Raw genomic sequence first — 15278 nt, forward strand, 5'->3', positions numbered from 1 at the left:
CCTGAGAAAGAATTCCGGTGGGTGTTATGACTTTCAGGTAGTCACAGGACAGGAAGAGGGAGAGTTGTGGGTAACCTCCAGGGGAAAGAACTGAGGATGCTCAGGAGACAGGCATCGGGTGACAGAAGAGCACTGCCAGCAGAGCTGAGCACATTTGGAGCGAATTCTTCAGGAGACTATGGCTACTCCATCCCTGAGGTTTCAAACATCAGTTGGCTTGGAGAAGAACTTTTAAAGAAAATCTGGCTAATTGTTCTTGAGTTCAGACTGTAGTTGTTTATAGTACACGTCTAACATCTTGGGTGGAAGGCCTTCAAGGTACACACAGTGAAGTACTTTCTTTTTTCCCCCTCAGCCCAAGGCTTATTGATATTCGCCGAGTTGATATCTGCAGTTAAGAGGACGTTGGCCCGCCTCCTGGTGATCATTGTGAGCTTGGGCTATGGTATTGTGAAGTAAGTAGTGGGGCATGGGAAACATACCCTGTCTCTTACCTAGTACACATTATGATCTTGGTGGAACTGGAACCTTCTCTGTATCATTATGCAAATCCCCAAGGGGAAAATCTGCAAGAAAATGGTTTTAAGAGACTTCCCGGACTGGGGCTGTAGCTTAGTGGTAGAACATTTGCCTAGCATACGCAGGATCCTAGGTCCCATCCTCGGCCAAAAAAAGTAAAAAGATTTCCATGTACTAGTTATTTTATGTTATTTTCAAGTAAGTATTCTGAATTTGAATTCTAATAACTTTATAGTTAGGTTAACAAAGTGTGAACTTGAAGGATGATGGAAAATCGAAAATGATTCTTGAAGTTCAAGCCATTTTGTTTTCTAGCCAGTACAGGAAAGCTTTTAAAATCACATTTGAGTTATAGAGTTGATTAGACACCGTGTCAGCAGGATTTCTAATGAACCTGCCCGTTCCCTGAGGACCTCACTAGCCTGGAGCCCCAGCAGGCCTTTCCTCTCGTGTGACTCCCTGGGTGTGAGTCGGGAGAACTCGTCCTCTTTATCCTCACTGCTGTTTTCAGACCATTGTTCTCCCTGCCTTCCTCAATTCTCTTACTCCCAGAAGCTCACGCCTTCAGATGGTCCCCTGGGTCCCCTTCTGCATCTTCTCAAGGTGCTCTGTGGGCTGCCAGACTCCTGCCCTTCATCTTCCTCCCCAGCGCCTCCCCTGCTGGAGTTCCCTGTGCTTCCTGGTCCTGGGCAGATGGGCTCATGCCCTCCTCTCCTGTCCTTGGTTTCAGCTCCTCCCACTGCTGGTCTCCGTGGTCGTTTTCTACACTTGACTGTCATGGTTAAGCGCACTTCTTCCTAGTTTTAATTTTAATTTTGAACAATACCTTTTCAACTGCCGTCTCCTCTTTCCTGTCTCTCATAAATTGGCTTCTGTTCTTTCTGTCCCCAGTGTGCCCTCTGACCTTTGGGCCCTAGCACCTTCAGTGTCCCTTTCCCTGTGTGTCCTCACTTGGCTTCTCTGGCTTAGCTTCCTTGGTCCCGCAGGGTTCTTGCCCCTCCTGCTGCCCTTTCTCTTGGTCAGCCTTCTCGACAGCAGCCCAGTCCAGCCGGGTAAGTCCAGTTTTGCGACTGTGTCAGACTCACCCCTGCACAGGGACATCTGCCTGGGACGGCACTGGCCCTCACTGACCTGTGCACTTGAGCTACTGCTGGGGTCTCTCCTAGACCCCGTTGCAGAGCAGCTTCACCCCTCTTCTCAAGTCTCCACCCTTGCCCACCCCCTCACAGCTGCCCCTGGCTCTCTTCTAGCTGAGAGTCTTCTGACTGTGGTCCTCAGGTCCTGGCTTGCTGGGACACCCACTACACGCTCCTCTCTTGGCCATGCACACATCTCTGCCCTGTGCCCCTGCAGCAGTTCCAGTTTCCCTGTCTTGATTTTCCTCCCCAGTGGGTTGCTCTGTTTCTACCATTTATAAAAGCAAGGTCCCCAAATCCCCCCATGGTCCTCCCTGCTCCTACCTCACTTCTCGTCACCATGTGCGGTGCGACTTCTCCTGTGAGCATCATGCACTTGTCACTCCAACTTCCCATGTACTCTTGACATCCCCAGGGGAGGTTCTGCCCCCACTGATCCACTGAGACCCCTCTTGTCAGGTCACCATGACCTCCCCTTGCCTGTCCACGTGGCCCTGCTTAGGCTGGTCAGGGGTCCAGCTGTTAGCTTCTGTTCGAGCCCTGGCTTTGCTCAGTTTGCAGAGTGCCTTGGGAGTTCTGTCCTCAGTCACTGGCTGTTCCTTCCTCAGCTCCCTTGCTGAGCCCCAGCCTTGGAGTGCCCACATTGGGCTTCCGACTCCACTCGATTTTGCCTTGGTCGGCCTCTTGACAAAATCCCAGCCTTGACAGGTCCAGCTTTCCCTCTGCACCAGACTCCAGTGCTTCCTCCCCATCCTGACCTGTGCTCCTCCGCCATCTCCCAGGACTCCAGTAGTGCATGCTGGGTGGCCCCCGGCCCTTCACCTTTTTTATAAAGCCACCCAGTGTGGCCATTAGTATTTATTGCCTGTCCCCCCACACTTAAGTGTGAGTCCCAGGGGGCAGGAGCCTTGCTGGTCTTGGGTCCTTGACCCTGAGCCAAATGTAGTCCTTAGCAGGTACTCAGTAACCTGCACCGAATGCCTGCTTGTGCGTGTGAGCTTGGGTTTCAGGGAGTTGAAAAGGCTGTAGGCAGGAGGCCTTTTTTTTCACTGGGGTCACTAAGATTCCTTCTCAAATGCTCTGTGTGGCCTGTATGGTAGACAGCATAGACCCCGTGGTCAGGGTCCGGCCCTGCAGTGCAGGTCTGGCTGTGAGCTTTAGCACCAGCAGTGTGTTGGAGCTTGGGTGGGGCGGGGCACAGGCCCTTGCTGAATAGCCCTCCACTGCTGGCTTCTCCTGTTGGACTCTCCACTCTGGTTTGCTGGTTATAACTAGAAGGTTCACTAAATTAGGTAAATAATTTTAAAGATTAATTATGGACTTTAATCTTTATTTAGATTTTATTTCAAAATGACTGCCTTATTTTTTTCAAAATCAGGTTTTATTCTGGTAGATTCAGAAGAGGGTTTTTTGTATTCTAAATGTATGTGCTGCAGTCAATTCTGACTTATAAATGTCATGAAATGTTCTTTATTTTCATATTATTGACTATAAAAAACACTACCTTTGCATTTCTCTAGTTCATTTGTGTTTTACAAGTCAGAAATGTTATTTTTAACTTCTCAGTTTAAAGAATGAAACTAGATTCTGTTAGTGCTCCTGTTCCAAGTGGCACAGGCAGAGATCAGAGGAAAGCCCTGGAGTCCATCTGTCCTTCACGTCAGAAGAGCAATGAGTGGCCTCCAGGCAGACCTTTCTCACAACAGTTTGTAGTAGGAGTCCTGCCAGTGGCCATTGGAAGTGGTCACTTAGCTTCTCAGTTTCCATAGCCTTCTGGTCCACTTGACAGAAACAGTATCCGATTGTGGTCATTGTGTTGCTTGAAGTTGAGCGGAGTCCTCTGGCACTCTGCTGTCCTCGAGCTGCGCTTCCCTGGCGCCTGTGCAGCTTCAGGTCCTACAGGAAGGGACCGATAGGAAGACCACTGCATCCTGGGACAGTGCCTCCCAGGCTGGGGCAGACTGAGCTGCTTAGAGGTGCCCTACCCTTGTGCCATGCTCTCACGGCCTTCCCTCCCTCTGTCTCCCTTGGCTGCAGGCCACGTCTAGGAACCGTCATGCACCGGGTGATTGGACTGGGACTGCTCTACTTCATCTTTGCTGCTCTGGAGGGTGTGATGAGAGTCATTGGGGTAAGAACTGCATGATTCCCACCACCCCTTTTATTCTTTTTAATACTTATTTTGTTTTTTCAGTTGGACACAATAGTTTTTTGTTTTTTGTTTATTTTTATGTGGTGCTGAGGATCAAACCCAGGGCCTCGAATGTGCTAGGCAAGTGCTCTACCGCTGAGCCAGAACCCCAGCCCTCCCACCAACCCTTTTTTATTGTTGCTGTGAAACATGTTTTAGCTCCTGAGATGATTTTTTTTTTTTTAATTCACAATAGCAAGACTGTGGAACCAACCTAGATGCCCTTCAATAGACGAATGGATAAAAAAAATGTGGCATTTATACACAATGGAGTATTACTCTGCATTAAAAAATGACAAAATCATAGAATTTACAGGGAAATGGATGGCATTAGAGCAGATTATGCTAAGTGAAGCTAGCCAATCCCTAAAAAACAAATGCCAAATGTCTTCTTTGATATAAGGAGAGTAACTAAGAACAGAGTAGGGACGAAGAGCAGGAGAAGAAGATTAACATTAAACAGGGATGAGAGGTGGGAGGGAAAGGGAGAGAGAAGGGAAATTGCGTGGAAATGGAACGAGACCCTCAGGGTTATACAAAAGTACATACAAGAGGAAGTGAGGGGAAAGGAAAAAATAATACAAGGGGGAGAAATGAATGACAGTAGAGGGGGTAGAGAGAGGAGAGGGGAGGGGAGGGGAGGGGAGGGGGGATAGTAGAGGATAGGAAAGGCAGCAGAACACAACAGACACTAGTATGGCAATATGTAAATCAATGGATGTGTAACTGATGTGATTCTGCAATCTGTATATGGGGTAAAAATGGGAGTTCATAACCCACTTGAATCAAAGTGTGAAATATGATATATCAAGAACTATGTAATGTTTTGAACAACCAACAATAAAAAAATTAAAATAAATTGGATCCAGTAAAAAAAAAAAAAAAAAGACCCCAGAAATTTTATTAAGAAAGACCCCAGCAGAGCTTTTTTCCCTGAGATATTTACCTTTTTGGGTACTTCCTAAAGGAGAAGTCTAAACAGAGTCCTTTTTAAGATGACATGATGTTCTCCCCAGAATCAGCTGCATCTCAGACTGTCCAGTGGTTCTTCATAAAGAACACTGTCTGTGCCATTTTCAGTCTGTACACATTCATATCTTCCTTCATTCTGGATTTTAAGATGTGTCAAGTGGACAAAGTCAATGACACCTTCCAGGCATATCAGCATGACATCTCATCGCTTCCCTAAGTCTTACTGCTTGTGAGATTTCTCTGTCTCTTGTGGCTATTTTGGGGGTTCAGCAGGCCCCATTGTTAGGCCCAGGAGATACGTTGGGAACAGAGACTTGAGCGACGTGGGCAGCAGTGCTGCTGGTGAGGAAGGGGTGATGTCTTCATCTGTGAGGACCTCTCCATGTCCCGCTTTGGCTTTTCTTAATATTCAACTGGGCTGGGTGATTAAGGTGACTGTACCCTACCTTGTGATGCCACCCAGAGTGACCTTTGGGTTAAATGTGTGAATCAGATCATTGTGCATAGGGGAGCGTGTGTGTGTCACCACAAAAGCTTCTCTCACATACTGAATCTGACCCCAAAGCAGGACATCTGTCCAGTGAATGTCAAAGCCTCATTTCTCTTCCTCTCATGTGGTACATCCATACCTGCTCTTTTTTTCTTTTAGTAGATTTATTTTTTCATAATAATAATGAACTCTGAATTTACATTTATATAATTCACACGAAATTTTTCTTTGCTAAAAAGAAAATAGAGAAGATACCTACTCCACATTTAAGTGGCGCACATAAATTGCATTTCCTTAACCTTCTACCTAACATTTTAGTGACTGTTTTAAATATGGCTCATATTTATGGCTCATATGGCTCAGGGTGAAGTCTCGGTTTGTGTTTGCCTCAGGTGCAGCCCTCCTTGTTTTACTTCCTGTGCCTCTTCACACAGTGGGGAGTCTGGTTCATTAGCAGTCCTGGCCGGAGGTTTGCTGAGAGGGAGGAGATTGGCAGCTGCTCAGGCGAGACTTGGGACTCAGTGCTTTTTATTTGCTAGCCCATAATAGTTTTGCATTGCTATTATCAAGTGAGCTGGTGACCAGTTGACATTTGTTACTGCCAAACAGATCATTTTCACATGCTAAACACAGTTCTCTTAAGAGAAAATTTTTTATGTGACATCACACAGTGATAAAATAAACTGAATTGTTTTCCTTTATCAGATAATAATTGCTGAACTGTGATGAAACTTACATTCAGGCTTCCCTGTTTTTATCTTCCAGGGTTCTAACCACTTAGCTGTTGTCTTGGGTGACATTATTTTAGCAGTTATTGACTCCATTTTTGTGTGGTTCATATCCTTTACTGTGTCCTTCTAAAACAGTTTGTTGTATCATTAAAATCAGATTACTTTTAATTCGTAATAATGATAGAATGAAATGTGGTTATGAATTATTGTTATCTTAGTATATAAGTTTAGTTGAAGGTGAAGAAGTAATAACTCCCCAAATAAGGACTGTCTTTGTATTTTCTGTTTAATTCCGCCAGAATTTAGATGCTTTGTGTGTACCTTGTACTGATGAGACATGGGTGAAAAAGACTGTCCCTGCATCCCTTAAGAGGGGACAGATATATAACTAGCAGCAATACTGCAGTAGCAATTGCCTTTTTAGAGTGGTTAATATGAACAGAGGGAGGAGAAATTAATTCTGGCGTAAAACCAAGGAAGCCTTCACAGGAACGATAACACTGACTTTGAAACCGACAGGACAGGGGCACTTATCAGGAGGACTGGGAAAGGCTTTCAGGAAGAAATGAGGGGAATAGATCGTAGGAAGAGGACAGTGGCAGACTGTCCGGGCAGCTTTCTTGCTGGGCACGTGTGTTGTGAATTGAGCAGGTGGGACAGAGGAAGGACAGCACGGGGTGCAAGTCCCTCTAGCAGCTGCTGTGGAGAGCGGGAAAGTCACGACAAGTGGGTGGCATGACTCGGGAGTGCTGCGAGGTGACCTGGAGGAGGAGACAGGAAGTCTGGTCAGGAGTCACTTGCAGGGCCCTCAAGACCTACTAAGGGTCATAAAGATGTAAGCCCAGCAGTAGCGTTGCTAGAAATGGGTTCTCAAAGGTCTCAGGTGTATCCTTGGGGCTACTGGCGGCAGTGTGGCAGTTCTCGGGGTGGTGAAATTGGAGAATGAGCCAAAATGAAGGTGATTTGGGCAGCCCAGGGAAGAGAGTTGGCGGTGTCAGCCCGGGCTGGACGCAGCTCTGAGGTGGAGTGCTGGGCCTGGTGTGCAGGAAGCCCTGGGTCCCACCCCGGCACTGCCAGAAGTACAAATAAAAACATCACAGCTTTGATTTGCAGAGGGGTCGAGCTGGAGCCAAGGGTCAGATCAGAAGTCGTGTGGTGGGAGAAGGTGGCAGCTGTGACATCACCCAAGGAGAATAGGCGGCCCAGTGAAGTAAGGAGCTGGGCTGGTGCCTCGCTGCAGGGGAAGACGAGGCTGAAAGGGGGAGCAGAGCTGAGGGAGGTGGCAGGGCAGGGGACCACACTGGGGAGACAGACCTGTGCTGTTGAGATTGCCGTGCCACGTGCAGGGCTGGGAAGGGCAGGCATGGAGCAGGCTCTGGTGGAGGGGCTGCGGCGTGTGGCAGTGGGGGCACTGTGGGGACAGTGGCAACTGGGTCCTGCAGGGACCTGAGTCATAGGTTAAGGGTGAAGATCCCTGTCCTTTTTTCCTCTGTGGTGAGACTGGGGGAAATGGGAGGAATTCTAGAGAAAATGTGAGCTGGTCAGAGCAGAGTTGAGGTTGTGCGTACCCTGGACGTGGTCTGTCTCTCCCACCTTACAACCTTGTTGACACTGTCCTGGTTGATAGGTTTCATGTTTTACCATGTTCTTTTTGTTTCCACTCTGTAACACTTTCATCTTTCGCCATTTAATTTTTTTTTTACTGTTTCCCTTGCATTCTTTTCATTTTCTCATCTGTTTCTCACAGGAAGGCCCAGAGGGCTTGAGCTTGCCTATGTCTCTTCTCTACAGGGAAGACCTCCTTCTCCCAGGTTTGCTGGCGGAGGGAGCCCTGCCCATGGCTTCTCTGAGCCCCATGTGGGATGTTTTCTAAGCCTGGCCTGTCTATTCTTTAAAGTCCCTATTTGTGAACTCTAAGTGTTTTTGTGAACTTTCAAATTGAAAAAAACAGTTATGTATATGTGAACTTCCAAGTTGGAAAAACAACTCTGGACTTAATTCATTATCCTTTCTCTTCAGAGCAGTGGTTCTTGACCTTCTTTGAGTACTGGATCAGAAATGGCTTTGGAAATACATGAAAGCCGTAGGAGCTCCCCCACAGAACATGCCCCACTCCAGGAGCCCTGCCCACAGGGGCTGTTGCAGACTCCTGAATTATGCTCACAGGCCCTCTGAGGTGCCTCCTTAAGAAGTAGCACCCTCTGGGCTTGGGGCACACTCCTGCTACTCGGGAGGCTGAGACAGGAGCTGTGCAAGTTCCAGGCTACCCTGGGCACTTACTCGAGGCCCTGTCTCAGTCTCTGTCTCAGGCCCTGCCAAAATGTGCTCATGGGTTCAACCCCCAGTACCAGGAAAAAGAAAACAGAAGTCCAGAAATTAGAATTGCCTTGGTGAGAGGAAGGAAATCTAGTATCCATTTCTGCTGGATCCTGAACTTTTGAGGTTCGCCTTCAGATTGCTGTTGGCTAATTTCCACTATTAAAGCAGAAAGTCTGCTGTATGTATAAAACCAAAAACAGAAGAGATCCCAGCGTATGTTCCCAATGATCACAGATGACAAATGAGAAGTAGGACACGATAGATACAGAACTGAATGCTTCGACCAAAGACTTTGCTTCCTCTGAATCTGAGGAACTTACGTGGCTACTCCTGTAAGAACTTGACCCTCAAGGAAGACAGGAGAGCCGCGACTCTCCGAAGCCCAGCTTTTCTCATGTGTGCTCCCACTTTCTCTGCTGTTGTGTTTTGCTGTTTTGCTGCAGGCGAGTGATTCTGACCTTGTCCTTCTGGCCAGCCTGCCTCTCTCCCTGCTCGACTCGGGCTTGTGCTGGTGGATATCCTTTCCTAGCACAAGCTGGGACCTCACTGGGGACAAGCCTGTTGCTCTTGCTGCTGCTTTCCTATCACGGGAGGAGTGGTTTAAACTGTACCCAAAATAGCAGTGTGTTGGTAAGTGAAGGCTTAGGCAGCTTCCTTTTTACTTTTGATATTTTTATTCCCTGGCTTTTAAAAAACATTTCCAAATGATTAAACAAGGCCAGGTTTTTTCATCTTGCTGTTTAAGGAATAAAAGCATTTTTGTAAGTTCTGACAGTAGCTCTGGTAGATTGGGTTATGTTACTTTAGAAATTGATGTTCTTTGTAACATTCACCATTCAGGAACACTGAAAAGCAGTTTTGTAGCTTTACCAACTACTTTAGTTTTCATATGAAAACCAAGTTTTTGATTTATGAAATATTTAGAATTTAAAATAGGCATAAACGCTCCCTTCTAGTGCCCAGCTCTGCTCGGGCAGTGTTCAGTTCACAAGCAACGCTGGCTGGTCTGCTCCAGAGGGAACCAGGGTCAAGGCAGAGATCTGGCTGCAATCCTTGCTTCTGAAAGGCAACATTACCTGAATCCAGGTTCAGAAATCCCTGCATTTGTGTTCTGGGAAAAGTCTGCTACAGAGAAGCCCCCTCCACACAGGATGTGAATGCCTAGCTGACCTCTTGGTATCTGCTGACCAGTCTGCACCAGATACTGTCTGGACCACACTTTAAGCCCTCTTCTTCCTGACTGCCCTGAACTTTGACCCATAGCCTGAGCCTGCATAGCCCTCTGGAAGGCCTTCTCTCACCTGCTGACCTCAAGGAAATCCCCAGTCAAATCCAGTCCCACACCCACTCCTGTTCCCTTCTTGCTGGCCTCACCCTTCTCTGCCTGACCTTTGTGACTCTTAGAGACCTGTAGTCTTCCTCCTCCCGTACAGTAGCCCTCCCCTCTTTGGTAGTGTGTCCAGGAAGGTCTCCACCTACTGAAGTTCTAGTTTATACTGCATACGTTTTTTTAATCTATAGAATGGAGCTGGTAGATGACCTAACTTCCCAATTGTGGTCTTTCAGAAAATAAAAGGAGAATAGACCAGAAAAAAAAAAAAAAACAGGAGAGACGCAAACAGGCAAGCTTGAGCCAAACAGCACATCCAGGGACATCTGTGGTGTGTCTGACCTGGGGTCTCAGCGTGCACAACTTTCTCCTGGGCTGCACACACTTGGCTTGGAATGAGCATGAACCAGGTGTCTTTGCCAGCGGCTGTCTCTTGAAGTCTGTTCATTCTTCTCAGTTGTGGTGAATTTTAAAGCAAATTCTGTATAATATGTCAGGATTATATACCATTGGTTGCAATCACATTTTCTGTGATAAAATTTCTTCAAATTAATAGTGTTTAGCACTATTAATTTTGGAATATATAAGATTCTTATTATGGTTTTTAGCTATTCGTTACTATTTAAAATGTTTTCCCTTAACTATTCTCACATTTTTATAAGTTTGGCACAAACGATGAAGACCCTGAGGCTAAGAAAAAACACAGTGAAATTTTCCTTATATAGGCACTTTACAAATACTCTCATATTTGCTGTGTTGGGTAAGTGACTTTTTCTCATTATGATAAAGCATTTCAATATTTCATGTTCTGTCCTCCAAAGGTGACTTTTTAATGTGTGTTTCAGCTTCCATAGTGTTTATGGTGTGGACAACCAAGACATTTAGAATTGCAAAATGCCAATCAGTAAGTAAATCTTCCTAGTTAAATTGCCATTAATTTTAGTTATACTATTTTGTGGAATTTTGAAGAATTTAGTTTGTTTACAAATAAAGGTAATTTTGATGGAAAATTTCCTTTTACTTTGAATGATATTGTATAGAATTACCAAGATTTTATCTCTTTTAAATGAATCTGAAAAAGGAATTTCCCCTAAATCTCCTTTTTCTATCATCTAAACTTCTTATATATTTTCAAAAAGAATTTCCTTCCTGTAGTTTAAAATAATAGGAAAGGACTATAGCCGTAACTCAGTGGTAGTGTTTGCCTGGGTTCATCCAAGCACAAAAAGTAATAAATAAATAAAAAGACAGGAAAATTTTTTCTCCTTGCATGCATACCATGAAGTTGGGTGGACTTTTGTCTTTTTTTTTTTTTTTTGGTGCTTGGGATTGAATCCAGAGACCTTCGCATGCTAAGCCCACACTCTGCACTGAGTTACACAGCAGCCCAGGTCTGTGTCATGGTGGGCTAGAGTCCTTAAGCCGGGCGTGTGTCTGTGATGGTGTTTTCAATGTGAGCCTTCAGGAGCTGCTCCCGATGAGTGTTTTAGTTGGAAGAAAATGCCTTTCTCAGACTTGCAATGTGAAAGACCCTCTTTTAGGGGTCTCTTGAGATTTGGAGCTAGTCTCTAGTTCTGCATAAATAATCACAAAGTGCCCCCTCAAGTCCTGAGCTGCTGCTGGCTTAAGGACAATGTAATGAAATAAGAGGTAACTTTTTTCTTTCTTCCCTCATCTTAATATTTTATACTCAAAGTTCTAAGTGTATTTTTAGGATCTTTTGTTTTCTAAATCTTTCTGTTCACCCTAAAATTTCATGGAAAGGCATGAAAGAGAAAGTAGCCCTTTATAAACACTTCAAACAATATAGGTTGCTTAAAAAATAGGCACTTGTTTATTTGGAAGACTTACTTGTTGGAGAGATGCCATTAGTCCTCGTCATGGTGCACTGTTTGGATGGGAAATCTGTATGTTTATCAGAAAATTAACTTCTCCTGTTTGACGTGTTCTTCTTGTAGGACTGGATGGAACTCTGGGTGGATGAGGCCTTTTGGAGCTTCCTGTTCTCACTTATCCTTATTGTAATAATGTTTTTGTGGAGACCATCGGCAAATAATCAGAGGTACCTAGCATACGTAGTTGAAGTTGGCAGGCATTTGTTGACCCCTCCTAGAGTCAAAAACACTTTGAGAAACTGGGGAAGTAGTCTTTGCTTTTAAGCAGTATATAGTCAAGTGGGGCGACAAACATAAAAAATGGGAGACAGTGAAATAAGAGGTGTGTAAACCAGTCCAGAGGGGAGAGGGACGAGGACGATACCAGGAAGAGGCATGCTGCTCCTTTAGGAAAGGAGCAGACGGTGGAGGATTGAGCTGGGGAAGAATGTGCATCTTCTGGGTGGGGGAAGGCGAATCAGGCAGTTTGGTCAGAATTGAGGTTGAGTGTCTCCTCTCTCTTTTTTCTGTTTTCACATGGTACTGGGCTTGAACTCAGGCCCTCATGTGTGCTAGGCAAGTGCTCTATCACTGAGCTACAGCCCAGATGAAAGGTTGAGTATCTCTTATCCAACACGCTTGGGACAGGAATGTTTCAGATTTTGGATTTTTTCAGTTATTAAGCATTTGCATAGATTTTACCAGTTGAACTTCCCTAACCTGATTATCTGAAATCCAAAATCTGAAACTTTCTGGAGCACTGACATGATGTTCAGAACATTTTTAGATCTTTGGATTTGGGGTGCTCCACCTGTGCTTGTAGGGGAGTAAAGCTGGAAAGGAAGGGTGGGACCAGAGTGGTGCAGGCTTCAGTGCCACGTTCAGAAACTCATGCCTTGGGCTGCAGTGACGGGAAGCCCTCTTCCTGCCTCACCTCTCAGCCTAAGGAAACAACTATTATATTCCTTGTCTGTCCTTCAAGGAAAAAAGGAAAAAGTATGTGTGTTGCTCTCCCCCTTTTAAAAATGGCAGTCATACACACATGGCTCTGTTTCACACCTTTTTGTGTAAGACGTGTCTTTCCATGTTGTCATTTGTAGGTCCAGTACTTTTTAAAAACTTTTTGTTACTGGGGATTGAACCCAGAGGTGCTTTACTACTGAGCCACATCCCTAGCCTTTTTTACTTTTTGATACAGGGTCTCACTAAGTTGCTTAGGCTCTCACCGAGTTGCTGAGGCTGGCCTTGAACTTGTGATCCTCCTGCCTCAGCCTCCCAAGCCACTGGGACTGCAGGCATGCGCCATCATAGCTTACCACATTATTTTTTAAAGGCTCTATGGCATTCCACAGTATGCATACAGCAGTTTATATAAGCAGTTCTCGTTATTAGACATTTTGTCTTTAGACTCTTGCTGTTATCAAGAGCAAGAATGCTGTTGGACATCTGTCTGGGTAAACTCTTGTTAGTGGAATGAATGGCAGGTGGAACTGTGATAGCTAGTACCAGAAGGTCTTGGGGAAAGGAGGCTTTGATTAACCCCCATCAGCAGGATGTTTGTGTCCACGAAAGTGTGACTCCACCAGGGGTTTTATTTTCACCAGTCAGACTTTCTCTTCATTAGGGGACAAGCTGGAAAGCTGTGGGCAGGAAGGAGAACCTCGCGGGGAGACAGAAGTACTGCAGGGCATAACCTGCTTGAGCACATAGATTGTATAGATTGTGGAATTGCTTTCCAGAAAGATTTTATCCACTTCTACTTTCACCAGCATAGCTTCACGGTGATTCTTGCTGACTCGAGAATAAAATAATTAAAATTTACATTTTTTATTAAAGAACCTTTCAAGATGTAGGGTTTTTTTTTTAATTAATTTACTTTTTTTATACTTTTATTTTATTTATTTATTTGTTTGTTTGTTTATTTATTTATTTATTTTTATGTGGTGCTGAGGATTGAACCCAGGGCCTCCCACATACTAGGCGAATGTTCTACCGCTGAGCCACAACCCCAGTCCCAAGATGTAGGTTTTTATATATAATGACTACTTTAGATATAAACTAAAAATTGAACAGGTTTAAGCACACTAGTGACACTATCCTCCTTCTTTATACAGATATGCATTCATGCCCTTAATAGATGATTCTGATGATGAAGTTGAAGAATTCATGGTAACGTCTGAAAATTTAAGTGAGTGTTATGTTTTCTCTTTAAGTGACGGTTGTACTTGCTGTAGCAGGTCAGATCCTTCCCTGATGTGATACATAGCCACATGCATCATTTTAAATTCTCCTGTAAATATTTGTAAACATTATCTAAAGGAACCCTTTCTTATGATAGGCGCTCATAAAAAGAAAAGTCAGCGATTAAATTTGGGGATTGCCAAATGTAGTTGGAGCCTTTATTCCTTATTTGCACTTAAAGCATTACAGTGGGCACATGGTTCTCACATCGTGTTCCCGACGTGTGGTGCTTAGTCTGGAGAGGTGCTGGTCTTACGTGGTGGCTGGGTTTCTGTGCCTTATCTCTTCTTGCTCTTTTAAAAGCATGCACACCTATCGTTTCCCAGTTATGTCCACAGCATGTCTAATATGGTTCCAGTACCATGTCCATTCTCTCTGTTGGTCTCCGCATCACATTTTGCACTCTGGTTTGTCTGCCATGTGCTCTAATGAAGCCCTCAATAAGGCAGCATCAGGGTGTAATTCAGATACTGAAAGTGACTCTACCTGTTCTGTCTTGCTTTCCTCCTGCTTTGATTTCTCTTATTAGTAACATTCTTTCTCATAATTTATTTTGATTCTTGCCTCATTGTCTAAAATTCTTTGAAAATGCCTGGTCAGCAAACATCATAGCATGACCAGCATGCCTCCAGTGCCCCTTCCTTTACCTCTTCTCATCTTCCTCTCACCAGCAACCCACTCTTTCATGGTTTTTTTTTGACCCTCCTGTTACGAAAGTTCAGAAACCTGAAAAGCTAATTCACCATTAAATTATTATTATTAGAATTAATTAAATTATTAGTATTAGAATTCCATGCACTGAAGTTCCAGCTTCCGGAATGATGGGGTGAACTGTAGCGACACACCTTTGTGTTGATGTCTGACCAGTATCGACTCAGTGGACACTGGCAACATGGAGCACTGGAGAGCAACCAAACCCAGAGCAGAACCCGGGCAGTGGCCCTCTTCAGAGTCCCCGTTGACAGAACCTGTCCTGACACATGGCCTCTGGGGACGCTGCCCTGCCCACGAAGGGGGAGTGGAGAGTGGAGAGTGGGGCTGTGCAATGCCTGAAGACCGCAGGGGGAACTCTGTGAAGGGGAGAGCACATGTCTTTCAAGCCTCCACTGATGCTGAACTGGGCCTGTGCTGAGCAGGACTCCAGGATGCCAGAGAGGGAGGCCATTTGCCTGAGGAGCAGAGCAGAGATGTGGGGGTTGCCCACTGCGGCTTTCGAAAAGTGAGTCTCAGCAAGTGAAAGGGCTTAGATGAACACCTTGGGCTTTCCTCGAAACCCCTGAACAAACCATGCTCTGGGATCTTCGGTATTCACCTAAAACTAAAGCAGAGCTGGAGAAAACCACCCTACTGAAATCTAGCGAGGTCACCACAGGTCAGTGATCCATGGGAAGTTCAGGAGAGAGGGAACCTGGGAGAAAGGCATAGGAACGAGAGGAGAAGCGAGAACCAGAGCACTACAACTGAAGATCGAATGT

General features: G+C 45.1%; 1 protein-coding gene across 1 annotated transcript in view; it reads left to right on the forward strand.

Moving 5' to 3' along the window:
- The window catches only part of Tmem87b (transmembrane protein 87B), a 53265-nt gene that overhangs the window by 18067 nt on the left and 19920 nt on the right, over positions 1–15278 (forward strand). The window contains exons 11-17 of the mRNA XM_015499759.2: positions 356–455; positions 3693–3786; positions 8802–8873; positions 10340–10448; positions 10534–10592; positions 11647–11750; positions 13677–13750. Coding sequence (XP_015355245.2) covers positions 356–455; positions 3693–3786; positions 8802–8873; positions 10340–10448; positions 10534–10592; positions 11647–11750; positions 13677–13750 — 612 coding nt within the window. The remainder of the gene's footprint in view (positions 1–355; positions 456–3692; positions 3787–8801; positions 8874–10339; positions 10449–10533; positions 10593–11646; positions 11751–13676; positions 13751–15278) is intronic.

This window comes from Marmota marmota, unplaced genomic scaffold (genome assembly GCF_001458135.2).
Source record: "Marmota marmota marmota unplaced genomic scaffold, marMar, whole genome shotgun sequence".
NCBI classification, from domain to species: domain Eukaryota; kingdom Metazoa; phylum Chordata; class Mammalia; order Rodentia; family Sciuridae; genus Marmota; species Marmota marmota.